Source organism: Poecilia mexicana, unplaced genomic scaffold (genome assembly GCF_051168715.1).
Source record: "Poecilia mexicana isolate PSO_F unplaced genomic scaffold, ASM5116871v1 scaffold_4, whole genome shotgun sequence".
Classification (NCBI taxonomy): Eukaryota; Metazoa; Chordata; class Actinopteri; order Cyprinodontiformes; family Poeciliidae; genus Poecilia; species Poecilia mexicana.
In genome coordinates, this window is record NW_028263373.1 from 24166039 (window position 1) to 24186231 (window position 20193).

The 20193-nt window shown below is 38.6% G+C and overlaps 1 protein-coding gene across 1 annotated transcript in view; it reads left to right on the plus strand.

Moving 5' to 3' along the window:
• Positions 1–20193, plus strand: part of nlgn1 (neuroligin 1) — a 295070-nt gene that overhangs the window by 264307 nt on the left and 10570 nt on the right. Inside the window, exons 6-8 of the mRNA XM_088005107.1 lie at positions 18141–18326; positions 19196–19462; positions 19548–19909. Of these exons, the coding sequence (XP_087861233.1) occupies positions 18141–18326; positions 19196–19462; positions 19548–19909 (815 nt within the window). The remainder of the gene's footprint in view (positions 1–18140; positions 18327–19195; positions 19463–19547; positions 19910–20193) is intronic.

Consider the following 20193-nt stretch of genomic DNA (forward strand, 5'->3'; position numbering starts at 1 on the left):
GAGAGATTTATCCCAGCATGGATGTAAGTGGTGCATGTGCTGCTTTTGGCCTGGTCTGTGCACATTTTGTCAAATGAGACCCCCAGGTTGCAAATGCACTGCATGGTGGGTAGGTTTGTGGGAGTCGGAGATTTAATTGAAAAATTATTTGCACTGTGGAACTGCACGGGTACTTTCACTGCATGTTTGTTCACCTCATTGTGCCTGCAAGAGTGCGCATGTTGTAGGTGGAATAATGAAGTGGATTATGAGTCACTGAGTGTTGTGATGGGGAGGAACAGATCGATAAATAAAGCTGATATGGACATCTTCAGGACACGACAGAGAAGATAAAACACAGTATGACGGCTGGAGTTTTGGGGAGTAAATGTGTGTGTGGGTGGCACAGAACAAAAAACAGCACAACGAGACAGAAGCATCTCCTTTGTATGTCCTTTTTTGATCCTTTGAACAAATCCAGCTTTTATGTTTCAAACTTTTATTTTTATTCTTATAAGGTACAGTTTTCCTGTCTATGCCCTTCTTTCTTCTTAGGGGTTTATGTTTAGACGGATTTACCCTTCGAAAGATGAAAATGTTGGAAGACAGTGTAAAGATAAAGAGTTTGAGGCAAACAGACAGCAATCTACCATGGCTAGTGTGCCCAGACTCTGTTCTCCTGACAAAAATTCTGCTGTTGTCTCTTGAGACAAATAGTTTTTGATCTGATGAAATCCTCCAGCAGACGCCCACAGAGACAGTGCAGACCTGACGGGCCAACCCAAATCAAAGATAAAGCCCTCCTCTCTTCATTCTGTGGATCCAAAAATAATTTTTCTTTGCATCAGCTGACATTTAAAGAAGATTTTTGGATCTGTTTTTATCTTTCTGTCCCCCCACCCCACTTCTTTAAAGTCCTCATAGATAAACTTGTATTGGAAAAGAACTATGCAAACAAAGTAAGTTGAGATTTTTTCAGTCAGTTCAGTTGAAACTTCTACTCAGTTGAAAAGCTGATGAAAGGACAGCCAAGACTAAAGTCTCTGCTGGACGCCATGAATGTGAACAGGCTGTGTGAGGAACCTGGCAGGGCCAGCGATTCTCTTCTCTCTCTCCAGATAAAACTATCTGCTGTCTGGGATTGTGTCTTTAAGGCTCATGTCTCCTGTCATCAGGCTCCAACTGCTGCTTTAAACTAGAGGTTAGCGTTGTGTTGCTGCTGTTCTGTCAGGCATCCTGAGAGCCGCTTGCTTCATGAGATATTTATTAACTAAACAATAAGTTTTCATAACTTGAGATTTCTCCTTTTGATATTAAGTAAATTGTGGAAAAATAAAATGAAATGGTCTCTTGTGTCAAAACATCTTGTACTTAGCCCACATGTTTTTGCATCTTTGGGGTGGACTCTTGTACATTCTATTAGTTTAAATGGTATTGGTCAGTTTACTTTTGTTTATTTTCTGCTCTTTCTGTAAGCTAAATGTGACTATGCCATGAGTCTATCTAAAAATGAATAAATGGACTTTTAACCGTCCCGTAGACCTAAAAGGAGTGGATACTCAGAGTAAAAAGCACATAAGCGTTTGACCCTGTGTGCAGATTCTGTGGGGCTGTACTGACCCCGCGTGTGCTTTTATGAGTTTTGAGTGACTCTAGCTAAAGGATTTACATGATTTAAATTCATTTTCACGTAGCAGTCGCTATACCTGAAAAGTAAAAAAATGTACTTTGATATTCAAATAACACCTACTCACATGCTTCTTCTATTTACAGCAGTGGTGTCCAAAGTGGGTCCTGGAGGGCCGGCATGCTGCATGTTTTAGTTCTCTCCTTGGTTTAACGCACCTGAATCAAATGATGGCTCATTAGAGGCCTAAGAAGAACATTGACTTGCTGAAATGGTTGTTACTACCACCAGGGAGAGAACTAAAACATGCAGGATGCCGGGCCTCCAGGACCCACTTTGGGCACCACTGATTTACAGGGACAGCAAATGAAAGGTATTTTATGATCACAAGACAGGAAATGTATACTGTTGCCTAGATACAGGAGGTGGGTCAACCTACCCGCTGGCCCATCTTATCCCACTCTCTCATATGTATGCAAATAATCCTCCATCAGAATTGTGTTCACATAAATATAAGCATTTCAGTGAAATCATTCCAGTCTGACCAGCTGTCCAGATGTCATTGTGCAACCTGTTTAGTTTGTCTCTAACATATGTATCAGCCAGCTCAACAAACTCATGAAATGTTTTTTCCATAAACAGTGATTTAAGAGTGCTAATCTTCTGTAACTAAAGGAATAGACTGTAAGCCCAGACGATTCAGCCTTCGTGTATCTGATAATAATCCACAGAGGCTGTTATTCAGCACGATCTGATGCTCCTTGTCCGCATGTGAGATAAAAAAAGATGCAGACAAGTTTTAAAGTTTGTGGAGATAACTGCTGTCAGAGGTACCAGTCTGCAGATTCATTGTCTTAGCCAGATAACTAACCTAATGAATAAAAAATGAAAATGAAAAGTTCATTGAAATGACATGATTTAAAAAAATAAGAGCATGCTTTTTTTTCCCCCAGAGGAATCAATTTGACTTCCTGTTTGAGTTGTGATGATAAATCGCCATGGTAACTCATGTGCTACTAGTTTTGTGAAACTGAATCTAGGTTTTTGAATTAAGACAGGATATCTGGAAAATCCTGACTTAATCTTATGTGAATCTGATATTTTTACGGCTCTGACATTAGGACAAGCTTGTCTTTTACCAAACTGCCATCATAGATAGGTGATGAGAACAACTTCGGAGAACCATCAGTGAAGTCAGAGACAGAAAAGGCCAAAGAATGACAAAACGAGCACGAAGAAGTGCCTCAGCATTGCTAACCTTTACTCAGCCTCCCCCAAATTGACAAAAAGAAGAAGAGAGAAAAGAGCAAAGTGTTCCATCTGGGCAAGTAACCTTTTCTCCAGCCACCAATCAGGTGGCTTTTGGAGTGATGTGTGCAGCAGGTATTTACTGTATAAGTGGGCTTAGAAGGGTGAAATAGTAGATGCTGGACATGAGTTTTAAGTGTATGTTGGAGAATGTATGCATATGCCTCCAGCAGCAGAAGAATGGAGAGAAGGTTGTGATCTTGCAGGGCTGTGCAACACGGTGTGTGTGGCGCTATCTTTCAGGTGGAGTTGTGTGTGTCTGTGTCTGCATATGCAGAGCTGAGATAGTGCAAGAGGCAGGCTGACATTTCCAGCCAGTCTGTTTATGACTGGAGGCGACGGGTAGCCGCGCAGCGACATCACCTCCTGGGTGGCCGGGGCCTCATTATGGTGGAAACACTGACAGAAAGGAAGAGTTGAACATGACTGCAGAAAAGAATTTCATGTAAAATGACCATCTTTTGCTCTGTTTGCTTTGGGCAATATTCTTTTTCACTTGGATCCTTTGTGTAGCGAATGGTGAGGTGTTAGTTAGCTTCCACTTTCTGAAAAACTGATATTGCAATTTCTGCTTCCACCGACTTAGAACAAAGTTCATAAGTAGACCTATGCCAACACCAAAATCTTATAAAAAACTAGCAAGCAAATATCTGTCTGTTGGTGATTTTTTAGGAATTTATTGAGCAAAAATAATTCTGCAACAAGTACCTGTGAACTTACACTCACACCTTTCATGACTATGAATGCAATGTTAATTTGGGGCTTTAATGACACATTTGATATTTGAATGTTAGACAATGGTCAAAGGAAGCAGAAGCAGGCCTACAGAGTTGTTTTGAAGCAACTGATTGGACTCCTCTGCCAGCCACATGGAGATGATATGTCATGTCATGACTGAGGGTGTGACTGAGTACATAAACACCAGAACAGTGAGATGGTTCCCGAATAACAAACCCTGGATCACCTGTGAACTACAGGAACTATTAAACAATAAAAAAGAGCCTTTATGGGACGAGACAGAGAGTTATTGAGGAGTATGCAGAAGCAGCTCAAAGTCAAAATTAGAGACAGCAAGGAGAAGTACAGGAAGAAGCTTCAGAATAAACTGCAAAGAAACAATGTCAGAGATAAAGTTCTGTTCTGGGGGCCGCTGTGGAACTCCTGAGGATGATAAATAAGGATTCTTCATAAAATCAAGAAAATGATGGACAACCCTGACCATCCTCTTCATGAGACTGTCTTGGGAAAACAGAGTGTCTTCAGATTCGCTGTAATTCAATCGTGTTTGAAAAAGTTTACATAAGGTTTTTAATTGTGAGCAGTACCAAACCATAGCATATGTATCAAAATGGCTCAGCAGGACTATGACTAAATTGTTTAACTTGAACTCAGTTCAACAGCTAGATGACTGAAAGGTTATGTGTTATGTGTGGGTTTCCAGACTATATTTATGCAAATCAAATACATCTTCCAGCTAAGGAAGACAAAACCAAAACCTGAGGAAAATCTCAGTCTTGCAATTTTTTTGCTTCTCTCCACCCTGTCATGAAGTTTCTCAGTCAGCTCATATAAGATAGCACATTGTGTCTTCTCCTTGTGCCATGACGAAGCAGTAAGACAGGCGATGGCGTCCTCTGTGGCTCCAAAACCACGAGTTGCTATAAAAGCACTAACCGGCTCGTGCAGCTCTTATAAGACATGTATATTTGAGAGGCACCTTGCCGCAACATTTTAGTAACATGCCGTTATAGTCTGACCTACATGTGGTTGAAGGCCCATCCCTACAGGTCTGCATTAGGATGAAGAACAGGAAGGAGTCTGTCTGATAGCCAGCATGAAAAGCTTGGAATTAGATGGTTTTCAGCAGGGGACCATTAAGGTATGCAAAGAAACTCTAAATGAATCAAGGATAAAAGTAGAAAATTATTTTTATTTGAATCATTGCTTTTTTCCTTCCAAATAGTGCATGTGGCACAGCTGCTTTAACCAAAATCTAATACATTATACCAGGAGAAGGCATGGAGCACCGTCTTCACCTTCCTCCTGCTTCTAAAACCACTAAAGTTGTCTTATTCAGTATTGAAATTAAACAGTCTCACACGAGGGGTGGGCACTGATTGTATTGTTTATCATTTCTCATGATAAATTTCTTGTCATATTACTTTTCTTTCATTGCTGTCACAATAAATTTCAATTAATGATGTCTAAAACCCCACTAAACTGCTCCTATTATCAGGATGGATAGTTTTATTATTTTCTCAACAATGAAAGTATCAATAAATCCCAATAAATTTGAAAAGGCAGTGATCGTGTGCAAATTACTGACACAAATCTCACTTCTTTACACATTACATTAAGTATGTATTTCAAGAGCATTATTTGTGTTTGTGGGTCGATAACTCCTGTGACACAGTCACAATCATACAGTTTCATCGTTCATTTTTATCTATGAAAGATGTAATAAATAATTCTTACAGTCAATTTTATCATTATCACAATAATACTGAAAAATATTGTACTAAAATTTTAGTACAAAATGTATTGTACTAAAACTTTAGTACAATATTTTTCAGTATTATTGTGAACTTAAAGTTCATATCGCCCACCTCCACCTCACACACACTTCCTAAGTCCATATTTCACCGTCGCTCTCAATGTCACTTATGTCTTGAAGCAAATTTGCTCCTAAGATTGTGCGCTCACAACAGTCCAGCCTTTTGAAGCTCATTACCAAAAGTCTGTACGTTGCCTGAATCGCAGCATTCACGGTGTGTGCAAAAAGTAGCAGATTATCGTCTGCAAATTACGGAACTGCTCTCAGAAAGCCAGAGCTCCAGCCTACCCAGAAAGAAAACGCCTGGATGCATGCACTGCTCCATTTACAAATCACATGAAATGAAATTTGATCTGCTCCCCACTCCTGAACTCAAGCAACCCCCACCCCGTCATGGGTGAATTACCTTTTTTCCTCCTGCCCATCTTTGTGCTTTCATCTTTCCTTCATCATCCCTCTACAGGACTGAACATGTCTGAGCTATCTCTAATTTCCCAAACACAAATTAGATTTTTCTCAAAAACACTTTTTCATTCAGAGTTCTCCCTTTTACCCCATTTCCCCATCGTCTGCCTCCTAATCTTCACCGTCTCTATTTCCCTACCTTATAACCCAAAAGCCACTTTCTCGGCCTGTTTGGTTTGCACCAATCTGTTGTCGTCTCTCGTTCTCTGTAGGGCTCTTTGCTCTCTCTTATGCTAATGATGTCCCTGCACTAAGAAAGGAAGCTGCTTACCCATTCACATCAGGGCTCAACACATTCATGTATGCATAAACAAACACACAAACACTCACTCGTACTTTATTCTGTTTCTTTGCCAGTGCATATCCCACCAGAGCAGCTCCCCATCCTGCCATCCTGGGAGCTTTGTTGCCTTTGTCTCTTCAGTACACCTTTTCTATTTTTTTTTTCATTCTTTGGAAGCTATTATTGCCATCAAACAAAGAAATTGTTGCAAAGAAAATACTTCCTTCGTTCCTTTCTTTCTTTGATTACATTCTACAGACATCCAACAATCCTGTATTATCCAGGCACATCTCTGTCACAGTAGATGTTGCACAACTGCTGAAATGTTTTTTACATTCCTAAAAGCAGGTTTCTTGGTTCTTTGTTAAAGTTGCTCATTCATACGTCCTTTGTGTATGTTTATACATGTATAACTTACAAATTATGTTTCTGTAATGGAACTGAGTGATCATAAATTATAGGATTCTTATTAACAAAAGTGAGGACATACAGTTATAATCGACCTAAGAAAGAAGGTAAAAATGAAATGCTGTAAAAAGAAATACATTTCATCTCATTTTGTTTGTCACACTTATTATCAGTAAAAGCTTTTTAAAATTAGACAAAGATAACATGAGCAAATATATAATGTGGAATCTAAAACAATATGGCCCAAGTGAAACATAGCTGCCCTCTAAACTCTGCTAACCTTGGTTGTGCTAACTTTGGAGGCAACAACCACCATCAAAGTGTTTGTGATAACTGACAGTTGTTTTCTTCATTGCTGTAAAAGAGTTTTGGCCTGCTTCTTTAGCAAAATTATTTAAGCTCCACCAATTACAGCAAGTTATCCAAGCCCTGAAGCCACAAATCAGACCCAGGGCATTATACTAATCCCACCATGTTTGATTATTGACATGAAGTCCCTGTTTTGAAAGGCTGTAGCAAATGTAGCAGGATGCACGGCGTTGGTGTGTCACCACTGGGGTCTTTTGGTCATCAGTGGTTTCTCCCTTTGTCATTTTTTGCCCGATATGTTTCTGATTGTTGAGGGTTAAATAATAACCCTGAAAGCTTAAACTATAATTCACTTTGAGCAGACACACAAGCATTAATAGCAATATTTCACAGGTCACCAGCTGGTGGTATGGAAGAGCCTAGTAGTCAGTTTTTGTTTTCATGGGGTTTGGGGTGCGGCAACAAGGGTTATTATCTTTCAGTAAGACTTTGAACACTTCTGAGACGGACACAATCATCAAATATTTGTACAACCCTTGACCTGAGATTTTCCCTGTAAATCTGGTCTTATGGAGAGCAGGAGCGTTGTTAAACTCAGCTTCAACTGTTTTCCAGTATATCTGATTGGACATGTAGATACTGCTCCGTTTCTGCAACAGAATTAAATCTTTTAAATATATCTGAAATGCTGTTTGCTATTTATTTCAGCCTGTAGGTTCTAAGCTTCTTCTCTCAAATTTGTCTCATTTAAATCTACACTGGACCTGGTTCATGTGTTCATGGATTTACCTTTTCATGAGTTTTTCTGTGGAACATAACTCCTAATTATTCTAAAAAAAAATGCCTGATCACATTTTTATGTAGAGCATTTCGACATTAGAAAGAAAAGCTGAAATGCCCAGGAACAATGCATGACATGGTAGATTTTAAATTCTGCAGAAGTGCTAAGAAAGTCTCCACTATTGATGCTTTCTAAATATGTCTGGTGTATGAACTACTAAAACAGGTAGGAGCAGAAAGTATTTTATAAATATTCAGTATGAAAATATCATAATGTGATATGTTTGAAGTAAGAACAAACTCACTTGGCTCACTCTTCCTTCTGCTTCTGGCTGGTTTGAGCCAGCTTAGAAAAGACAAGGGACAAGTGAGTTTTCAAAATAAAAAGAGAAGTTTCTTTCTGTATCACAAATTGTTTTGGAAGTTTCCATTTTGCTGGTATGTTATGCTAATGTCATCAAAAACATAGTAGATTCTGCAATCCTGTTTTTACATTTAATCTTTAAGTCATTAGCCTGTCTGTCAGGCAAACTGATTGCTCCAGCCTCTGGTTTCCTATTTGTTGACATTCTTGTGTCTTTTGCTGTGCATTTGACACCTATTTTTTTTAATCTTATCAATTACAGGCTGTTATGTATTCACACCACAATGCTGGGATATCTTGAGTAAGGGTTTAATCACATCCACACCCACACAGAAATCCTTTTCGCTCCCTTGCTGCCGTCAGCCCAGCAGAAGGAGGTAATCTATACCAGCGTGTCCTGCAGGCAAATCTGTTGGGGCAGCAACACAAATTAACACATGTTTGTGTTTGTGTAGAACAAGATGTATGAATGGGAGCTTGTGTCATTTTGAAGCTGACACCGTAATTTGATTTGCGCACAGAGAAGGGGGCGAGGCAGGGCTAGAGATGGGAGGGTTTTGAAGGTGTAGAGGCAGACAGCAGGATGCTGGGATCCGTCAGCAGATAAAACATTTATGGTGAGACAAACATCTGACTGTACAATGACAGTCAGATGACATGATGGTTTTTATTCTTTGGTGGGCCTTTTTTGTTGTAATTTTACTTGTCAAAGTTTAGATTGAAAAAGCAAACACACTAGTGCACATACACACCTTTCATTTAAGTCCTCTGGATGTTATCACAAACCCTGTTATGCTGCCCACAGCTCCCACAGCTTTACAAAATCTTTATTGTTTGTGTCATTGCCCTTGGGCCAAAAACAAATCATTTTAATTTATTAAGCCTGTTGTTCACATTTCAGAGCTTTTCAAATGTACAAGAACTTTCACAAGGTTACCATGAAATGCAAAACACCATTATTGACAAGAACTACCAATACACCAACACTATTTCTGCAGCTCCACTAGGAGGGAATGTAACTTCTATATATAAGCTCTGCTGTGAAATGTTTTCCCTCTGACTCAAAGTGGACATGCCATGATTTTAAATCCTTTCTTTTCACATGTAATTCATTCAAGTAGAACTGCAATGCTTTGGTCTGAATTCCTAGTTTACCTCAGTTCTGAGGCGTGTTTTAGAGCAACTTGTTTTAGAGCAACTTGTTTTAGAGCAACTTGTTTTAGAGCAACTTGTTGTGCTGCTCCTAGATGGTTTTTCAACCTAACTCTGCAAATCTAAAATGTTCACTGAATAAGATTTCAGTGTGACAGGAACGATGATGGTAACGGTTGTAGGAGTTTGTCCTGTAACCAATGGGTTGCCGATTTGATCCCCGCTCCATCTGGCTCAGTTGTCGTGTTCTTGGTGAAGACACTTCACCTACCTACCTGCTGGTGGTCAGATGGCCAACTTGCTTTTTTTGTTTGTTTGGTTTTTTTTGTTTGTTTGTTTGTTTGCATGTTCTGCTATTCGACGCAGACACAGGTGGCGTCTGTGTATAGCAGCCTGCCTCTGTCACTCTGCCCCAGGGAATTCATACGCCATTCACATCAGCATGTGAAGGGGTGTGTGAATGGGTGAATAACTGAATGCAGGATGGAGTCCTTTGGACTAGTTCAAGCACTATACAAGTACAGCCTGTTTGCTATTTACAGTTGGTCTCCACTCAGAGACATAAACATACAGCATGTACTCAACTTCTGGACCCACCATGTCTCAGTGGGAAAAGAAGCCAATTATGCAAACAGAAAGTTGAAGGTTAGATGTTTAGCTTTCCCACCACATGTGGATATGCTCTAGGGCAGAACTCTGAACCTCAAGTTACCAATCTCCACATTGGTAACTTGTGTGGTTTGGTAAAAAATTATAAATTTGGTCCATTTCTACTCAGATCAAACCTATAGTGCCTTACTATGTCAATCTAAGTATAATGTTAGAACGTTTTCACCTCATCATGAACAGCTCTACATGTCTCCCATCTCCAAAGCTGAGTCAGGATAACCTCACAAAACTGAAGCATACTGAACGTAGCTTACTCCACATTTTAACTCCATATTTTCAACCTGAAAGTCTTTCTTCTGACAGATGACAGTGTGTCTCTCTAGCTATAACTTTGTAATTAACATGAATTATGTTACATGTCTATAAGACACTGTGTCTACAGCGCTCACCACATAGCCAGTCATTCTTCAACTGATGTACACCGTAAGTTGTCACCATGCAAACAAGGCACACCTGAGAAACACAGCTCACTCCATTCATCCCCTCGTGCTGTCTAAATAAAGGGTGAATGAATGAACTTCCTGTAGCTCCATGTTCATTATTCCTAGTGAGAAATGTGTTGTGCCTCGTCAGCATTTTCCCCAGCCGGTTGCCCTCGGCATGCCGTTGTCTGTGCTGTTGTTGTGTGCATGGACCAGATATAAATGGAGCATTGCTGAGGCTATGTAAATATTTGGAGCTGCTGTAGCATATTTTGTTGTACAGTCAAAGACCAGTGGGGTGATGTACACTGGGAGGTGTGTATTTTAGGTGAGGTAAGCTTTTGCTGCATACTTTTTACACATTGTTTGACCAGTCATTTTGCTATCAGACATGAAAGTACTTTTAATTTAATATGTAACACAAAATGAAAAAGGTTTTGTTTTTACCCTTTTTTGCAAGATAACCAAAATGCCCAAACACAGGTCCTCTCTTATTATACCATTTTCAAACATTTTCACTGCATTTTTACCATCTTTATTTCTCCTTTGATTCATAAACATTTTAGTAATAATAGTGAGGTAAACAATAAAAACATGGAAAGATGCATTCCCTCAGGTTGTGATGAAGTGACATGCACAAGACAAGATGATATTTTAATTGTATATTTTTGGAAAATTACAAGTACCTTTTTCATCAAATAGAGTTCAGATTGTCACAAATTGTGCATAGGGTACCATAGTATAATAGTAATATGTGATTTTTTATTAATTACATAGATTGAATACGTTACACATTTTAATGCTATGAATCTTTTTTGTGAGATGAAAACTTGAATAACAGATGAAAAGCAATGAATACCTTTGTTGTTGAGGTTATATATTTATTTATCCAATACTTTATTTTGTTCATATGTAGTTTTTGTGAGGATTTGAGGGGTTTTTTTTTTGTACGTTTATTTTCTAGGTTTTGTTTTCCTGAGTCTCTGTGGTGTCCTGTCTCTTCCCCCTTGGATTGTGTCTTGTTCCCTAATTACCCTCCCTGTGTATTTAAGTCCACCTGTGTCCTTTGTCTCTTGTTGGGTCCTCGTCTTATGCTGTCCGTCATAGTTCTCTGTGCCAGACCTGTTTGCCTTCCATTCTTCCTCATGCTGCCTGTATGTTTGGATTTTGTTTTTGTGGATTTTTCATTAAAACCATCATTTTTTTCATACCTGGGTCGTCAGTGTTCTCTCTCAGCACTATCACATCCACTTCATGACAGTTTTCAATTAAAATCAAATTAATTTATCAACTAATTAAATGAACAGCTATACATATTTGCCATAATGCTAAAACATGACATATTTTTTGTTGGTATACATGTTCTATAAATCTAAATTTTTATTTTAAAGAATCTTTGTGTGGAATTAACAGTTTTGACCAGTTTGACTACAACGATAAATTCTTTAATTAAAAAGCAATGTTCTTGTTGCTTAGCACCAATAAAAAGCTAGAAAGTAGGTGCTAACGTTTGCATGATCAGCAGCTAGTTACTAACCAGTTTCCCAAGCTGCGCAAATCGTTTGTATCTTCTCTCTCACTCAGTGAATCAGAATACTGCCACATAAAGCATTTAGAAGAGGTGGGAGGGAATCCTAGAGTGCTTTCCAAGTGTCTGCCAGCCCAGTGAACTGTTTTCTATTTGTCCTCTTTTATAAGTGCTTGTTGCCCAGGTGATGCATAAAGATCATGAATTTACATGTAAAAGCGTGGTACATTCAACAAACTCAAAAAAAGAAACTGTTTTGCTGAATTGTATTAATCAAGTTTATTTGTTTACTACCTTTCTTGTCTGTAATATATTTGTTAAGCCCTCTACTTTGTTGTCAGCCTCTCTAAGCTAAAACATTGTCTTTATTTTCTCCACCCTCATGTTGCTTTTTCTGTCGTTATTTGAAATCTACATTTTCTTCCGGCTGCAGCATGTCTGCTGCCAGAGTGCATGCTTTGGTGACAGTATTCATTCTCCCACATTTTCCTCTGCAGCTCTTTTTATTCAGTCTTTTTTGACATCCAGAGTCAAAAGGATGGATAGCGAGAAAGAGAAAACAGAAAGTGGATTATTGCCCACTGACCCTCTGTGTGCAGGAAGTAGGGTAAAAAATGCCCATCTTTCTCCTCATCCAGCCTTTTCCCTCTGCGTTAACAGAGATCGAAGGGATAAAAGCTGGATTCCTGGATAAGGGTTCACCTCTTATTGTCATTCCAGGGAGCTTAGAGGTCAAGATGCTGGCTTTCAGTCCTGCAGATCAGAGGGCGTCTTTTTAGGCAAGCCCTTCATAGACCCATAATCAGCACAGGAAACCAATTCCAGCAGTGTGTGTTTGTGTGGCCCACTTAGGGAAGTGAATTCAGGCATTTTTTGTACACCTGAATCGATTAATTGTGATGAATGTGATGAATCAATCATTTAAATAATCAACTTATTTAGTAGTCAATAAATTGTTGACATGTACAGACTCAAAAAAGGGCATGTGCTAAAAGAGCAGCATACTGAGAGCATTAATTAAATTAAAACTGCATAAAAGTCTATAGATTTTGCATTTAAGATGGAAAATTTTCTTGCTTTGTAAATACATTAACCCAGAACTTGTCAAGTGGTAGTTTTAGTATAACCTTGTCCAAATTCAGTAAAAAAATTAAATAAATAAAAGTAAATAAAATTCTATTCAGCACCTTTTTCTGTTCATTTATCAATCAATTAATACAAAAATGAACAGACACTGTTATTGATGTTGGTGATGTTGGTGATACTTATGTTAGTCCAGCAGACAAGACTGAGATTTTCCCATGTTGATGTTTGAAGGATTTTTTATCTCCAGATGCATCCTTTAATTATTAAGCATTCACTAAAGGAATACTGCTATTGCAATTTAGGCAAGAAAATGTGTATTTCTTATTTTAAAAACATTAATTGGATTTCTAACATTGTATAAAAAAAAAAGTGGTTAGATGAGAAATCTGCAGTATTAGCCAATTTTTTTAGCTGATTAATTGCCAGAGTAGTCAATACAATAATCAGTTACTAATTGTAATTGTAATTAATTGTAATCGATTACTGTATTGTAATTTTTTGTTGTACTTACTTTGTCAACTGTTCTGTTTGATCGGCTTCAAACGTGAATTAATTATGAACATGTAACATTTCGCTCACACCTCCATGAGATTTCTGTGAGTCAGATTCTTCCTTTCTGTGCCAGGGTCAGAGTTTGTTCTATAGCATAAAACCTGACCTCAACTGAAAATCAGGGTTTAACTAGCGGTGATAATTGCTGAAGCCAGTTCTTTACTGGTTAGTAAGCAGGAGCGCCACCTTCAGCTGCTGCTGCTCCGCTTTACTGACAGTTCAGACAGACAGAGGCAGCCCATCAGGGAGCCAATCATACGCTCAGACATACCGCGATGCATTTAGGTGCTTCTTTGTTGACACAGTGCAAAATTAATAACTTAATTGTCTATCATGCATTGGCACATTAAACATACTGTATTTCCACAGTAATTGTCTGGAAATTGTGAATGAACAATTATTACCCTTCTTGTGTTTATTTTGGTGCTATTTGCATACGATCTTATGCTTAATTACTTTTCATAACAAGCACATTAATTTAAATCATTATGGCATGTTTGATTAAAATAAGGCCTTACGCTGAAAAGGCAAAAGCAATAAATAAAAGGAAGTAAACTAGTTCAGCATCTATTCAGATATTACAGATAAAATGAGTGAATATGAGGATGCGGTGCAATTTTTTCCAGTTACATCTTAAAGCTTTCACTCATTTCTTTTTTCAGGTCAAAGCTTCTATTGGGATTTTTTTCTCATAATAGGGCCAACACGATGTTATCAGTGAAAGGCTTTGCTGTCTGTCATGTTAGCTCAGCATTTCAGTGCCAACATTTAGAATCTAGCAGTCAACACTGAGCACAGCTGAGATCTATTGAACTGTCAAAGCATGTTGATTTTAACCAGCTGGTACAAACATTTGTCACCAAAGGTCATTGAACCAAATGTGCTGTCTTTGTTTGTTGGTGTGGGCATGGCCAGCTCAACCGCCAAACATTACGCTGCAAAAAATGTGCTGCTCAAATATGATATGTATAAAAACTGAATTGAAAAGGATATGAACGACAATCAAGTTATCTAATGTACATGTGTTCTAAAATGTTAAACACAAAAACATTTCTTGCAATAAATTAAATTAAAATAAGACAATAAGTTAAATGGTTATATAAAATGCAGACATCAAAATCTGACCAAACCAGCAGGGTGCCAGCAGGAATAAGGAGGCTCGGGAAGACTTTAATCAGCTGATTTGGACTGACCAGGCTCTCCCAGACTCTTTGATTAATCCCACCTGTCAGAATCTGCACAACAGCAGAAAGGAAAGCTGAAAGCAGGAAGTCCCTGAAATGCAGGGGAGAGTTATCCCAACTATCAGCTTAGGAACTTCCTTAAAAAAAAAATAAAAAGTGTTGAACCGTTTTCAAAGCGCAGCTAAAAAAATTAATTGAATAAATGAGCCACTATAGGGATCACTGGTTAAAAATGAAAAATATATATATGTAAGTATAGATATTCATATTCATATTGTACAGGAGTCCAACTCAGTCTGCTTAATTCATTTCAACCTAGTTCACAATCAAATTATACATTTAGAATTAGTGTCATCCAGGCCAGCTTGGTTCAGAATATATTATGAGATATATGATAGCCAGTTATGTGCTATAACTGGTTAAGATATCTTACATCTGAGCAATTTCAGATGATTTTGTCATCAAATTTGAACTGTTTCCACATGAGCAAGCATATGGAAACAGTTGGATGAAATGACTTTCCTTCAACAGGAAGACAGAAAGTTTGCTGCTGACCAAATGTTAAGCCAGGGTAGCTTTTTATGAGAGGAAGCACTGATGTGCCTGATATATGATCTGATATGCTGACTGTGGTGAATAACCGTTCATTTGACCAAAGCATTTTGTTGGTACTAGATATGATTTTATTTACAGTTATCTAATGGATGCTTCAATATTACCAATGCCAGACAGAGCAGCTTAATATATCCATAAAAGGTCTCTGATGTAAATTTTGTTAGATGTGTGTGTAAAAATTAAACGCACAATCCAAATGAACATAATTCACCAAATAGTGTCAATCATAGATTCATTGCTCTCTACATGCGTATGTGTCATGTATATTTCACAGTCTGTTTGTTTTGTTGGATTCATTCATCTGAAATGGCTGAATATCACGCCTGATGCTTAAACTCTGACTCCCATTTATATTCCATGTGTAATTTCTATCTGATCAAATTTCCAGTGGAGTCAACTCAGCATGGCGGTATAATCACTTCTGAGTATAAACACCAATTTAGCTTTTACTTTGCTTTGTACTAAGTGCCCTACACTATTTCACATTAAAAGCCTTCCAGCAGTCAGGAATATATTCCCTTCTTTTCCTCAAAGGCTTTTAGAGTCAAACATTTATCAAAGACTTTGAGCTCTGTTAGCTGTACTGTAACAATAAACCACAACAACAGCAACAAGAAAGTGGCACCAATCGGAATTATGTAGTGTCTGGAAAAGGTATTTCTTTTAAAAGGGATGGAGTGGTACTTGGGGGAAATGACAATAGTGTCCTTGACTGAAGTATATTGCTGCTGTTATGAAGATGGAAAACAAAATGACTGCCTCTCCGTTGTTTCCCTGTTTGTTTATGTTAGCAAAATGCTGGCATAAATACTCATTTTCACTTCAAAGACTTGTAATGTCCTTTATTCACAAAGGGCTGATAAAGAAACTCCATTAACAGTAGCGTCTTAAAGCCGTTTAGCTGTAGTGGTAAAGTGGTGAGAGCAAGAAGACGAGAGCTGAGTTCAGCATGTGAATTTGGGGGTTTAGTTCATTGGTGGGCTGTGGGGGGCTCCCTAGATGGGTGCAGTAGGTAATGGAGCTTTTAGCATAGAAATAAGAATTAGGAAGAGCTGCTGTGTGTTCGACATGAAATTGCTCTAAAAGACCAGAGCTTCCCTGTGGAAACACTGGAGGGTCGGTCCCTGTCAGTACATTCATACCTGGTGGCAATGGAGCTTTAGGCAGCCGCCAAGACCACAATTACCTGTGGGTTTATACTGAACTGAGAAAGAACAAAGAAGGGATTAGTAAAGTGTCCATAGTGGTATGGCTAGGACTCAGAGGAAACATTTATTTTGTAAAATGACTTTTGGATTCATTAATTATTTGCATGAGCTTTTAGAGCACATGGCAGACTTAAATTAATATAGTATCTGGCAGCAAAAATCCCGAATTGCCTCCGAAAACATTAAATATGAGAAAAGGAAAGGTCAGATTTAGACATAAATTGGCCCAGATGGATGGGCTCCAATTTGTAAAATTACAGTAAAAAATTAAGAACAATAATTTGGGTTTCCCTGTCATAAGAGTAAAACTGGGGGTTGGAGGGGTGTCATTTTTCAAAGTCACATTTTCATTGTTTTTTTTTTTTTTCATTAAATTCTAAATTTCACAATTTCAAACTAAATAGTTAGCAAACCAAATATGTAAATGTTAAATGTTTAAATATTTTCATAGCTGACTAAATATTTAACGCCAAACTAAATATTTAGATTGTTAACTAAATATTTGGTTAGCCAAGTAAGCCAAGTATTTACTTTAAAGCTAAATACTTAGCTCAGAGCTAAATATTTAGCTTCCTTATTAAATATTTATGGAGTGCCATAACTCAAGTTATTGTTATAATTTTTGACTGTGTAATTTTACAAACTGACAAATGGCATCTTGTAAACCTGTAATAGCTTGCAAATGATCAATGATTAATGTGCTACAACATGAAGAAGCATCAACTAGAGGGAAAAGGTTGAGGCATCACCAGTCCAACTTCTGTGTCAGAAAGGCCTTTTTCAAAGCATTCAGCAGCCAGTATTGACACAAAAGACTCTATGCCCAACATGTGGGGCATGAAATGTCTCACTTGAACCCAGTGCATTAACGTATGGAATGTCTTCCTGCATCTTGTTTAAAGAATGTCCACAACAGGCTACTGCACAATGTGACTCCCTGACCTATCAAACTTTGTGTTGTTTGAAACACATCCTAGTTGTGTAAAAGGTATCACCATTATTCACAGCTGCACTGCCCTCCAACCAAAAAACTAAATGGATGTTTTGCATTACGTCTTACTGTGTAGTGACAGAAAATTCAAAGGGTAAAAACAGATTTCAGTCTCTTCTACATGTCAGAAATCATAGTTTTTCCCTCTGTAGCCTACAGTATCTTGACATTGTCGCCCAGAACTTTGTTTTGAGGGTCTATTGTTACACATCGAGCAACTGCAAGAAAGGTTCGTATTACACCAGTGTGAACCTTTTTATTGTCTGTCATGATCCTGCTGTTTACGTAGAAATCTCTTCATGGTTGGGCTACTTCTTACATCACCAGGCTTTTAAACCACAACTACTTTAACTAGTCCCTTTGGTCAGCTGATCAGATGCTTTGAAGGATTCTGCGCTTTAAGCTGAAAGTCAGAGGAGTTCTCATCACAATACAGTCTACCTCTACCATTGAGTCTTTTAAGACTGAAAAATGAAAACCTGCGCAAACTCATTGGAATTTGATTATTTTGTTAATCTCTCTGGATTTGTCTTCCATGATTGTTTATGTGTAGTTTCCCAAAATCCATATCAGTGTGTTTATCAGTGCTCTGAAACTAAACCATATTCTGAAGACACGAGTGATAACGTCCCTCTTCCCTTTGTTGTCTCATGCAGGGTTCCTGAGTACAGGTGACCAAGCAGCCAAAGGGAACTATGGTTTGTTGGATCAGATCCAGGCCCTGCGTTGGACCAGTGAGAACATAGCAGCCTTTGGTGGTGACCCGCTACGCATCACCGTGTTTGGCTCGGGTGCTGGGGCATCATGTGTGAATCTCCTCACTCTATCTCACTATTCAGAGGGCAACCGCTGGAGCAACTCCACTAAAGGTAAACCTCACCTAATGAGTGTACTTACAAAATGATTCCTTTTGTCATTGTCTCACATACAAACCTGGGGTAAGTTTACCAATAATTTAGGTTGGTCTGAAGGCTGAAATTTTAGCCCATTTCTTTTTTGCCATACAATATGATAATTATCCAATTAATTTAAAAACACAAATGATCATTTAATTTAATTTTCAAGAAGTGCAGGTGGTTGATGAATCCGAATACCTTGGTGTTCATCTGGACAACAGACTGAATTTGAATTAATATGAGTTACAACATTTAATTTCCTTTAGGCAATAAAGTATTTTTGAATCGATTTGAATTCAATAGGCATAATGGAAACTCTTCAATATGAGTCGTTAAAAACTATTAAGCGAAGAGGAATGGAAAATGGACTGGATTTATGTGGTGCTTTTCTGGTCACTAGAGCCATATTCACTCTCACAAATTTATACAACATCAAAATGTGGAAGCTGGAGTCAAACCTACAACTTTCTGATTGGAAGCCAAATAGTCCTCCAAACGCCACTGAGTCACTCAGTAGGTGGAATTGTTTTTCTATGTAAGGCTAGCATGCTTTGGACACTTTTCCCAAATATTATCTTCATCTGAGAACAAATTTGTTCACTTAAACATTTAAGTGGAGCAAAACCCAAATGACACTTTATGACACTGTCATAAACATTCATAAAGACTTCTTCATGTTCATGACAGGTGTTATGTCATGTTTATGACAGTGTCATGTCAGTTTTATGCACACCCCTTCAAATAGTGTTACCAACTTTTTCCATCTTATCTAAAAAGAAAGATAGGTAATGTATGCTGTGTGTTTTTGTCCTCAGGTCTTTTTCAAAGGGCCATTGCCCAGAGTGGGACAGCTCTATCCAGCTGGGCTGTCAGTTTCCAGCCAGCCAAGTATGCGCGGATGCTGGCCCGTAAGGTGGGCTGTAACTTGGAGGACACAGTGGAACTTGTGGCATGCCTGCAAAGAAAACATTACAAAGAGCTTGTAGATCAAGACATCCAGCCAGCCCGCTACCACATTGCCTTTGGCCCAGTCATTGATGGAGATGTAATACCTGATGACCCTCAGATACTGATGGAGCAAGGTATCAGTTAAACTTGCCATACTCTACTGAAGAAGCATTTTGCTCTGGATTGTGATCTAATAGCTGTCTATGCTTATGTTTACAGGTGAGTTTCTCAACTATGACATAATGCTAGGAGTGAACCAGGGTGAGGGCCTAAAGTTTGTGGAGCTCATCGTTGACAATGACAATGGTGTCCAGGCCAATGACTTTGACTATGCAGTGTCCAGCTTTGTTGATGACCTCTATGGTTACCCAGAGGGTAAAGACATCCTGCGTGAGACCATCAAGTTTATGTACACGGACTGGGCCGACAGGCACAACCCGGAGACCAGGCGGAAGACTTTGCTGGCCCTTTTCACTGATCACCAGTGGGTGGCACCGGCTGTAGCAACAGCTGATCTGCACTCAAGTTTTGGGTCGCCAACATACTTTTATGCCTTTTACCATCACTGTCAGACGGAACAGGTACGTCTCTCTATGGTTATATCATGGGTTCTTTTAATGTTGTTTAAGTTAAAAAGCCAGAAAAGACTGATCGACAGCTTCATGCTGTTGTGCTCCTGCCCAACAGAAGGGAAGCTGTAGGTGTCCTGCTGACTTGTTCATAGGTGGGGACATAACAGAGTGGGAGATCAATAGGTTGAGCACAGTGCACAGATGGGAACTGTATTCTTATCTATTTCAGTGAAGATACAGTTCCAAGTAGAGAAAGCAGAAATTATATCTATTAAGGATGACTTTAATGTACA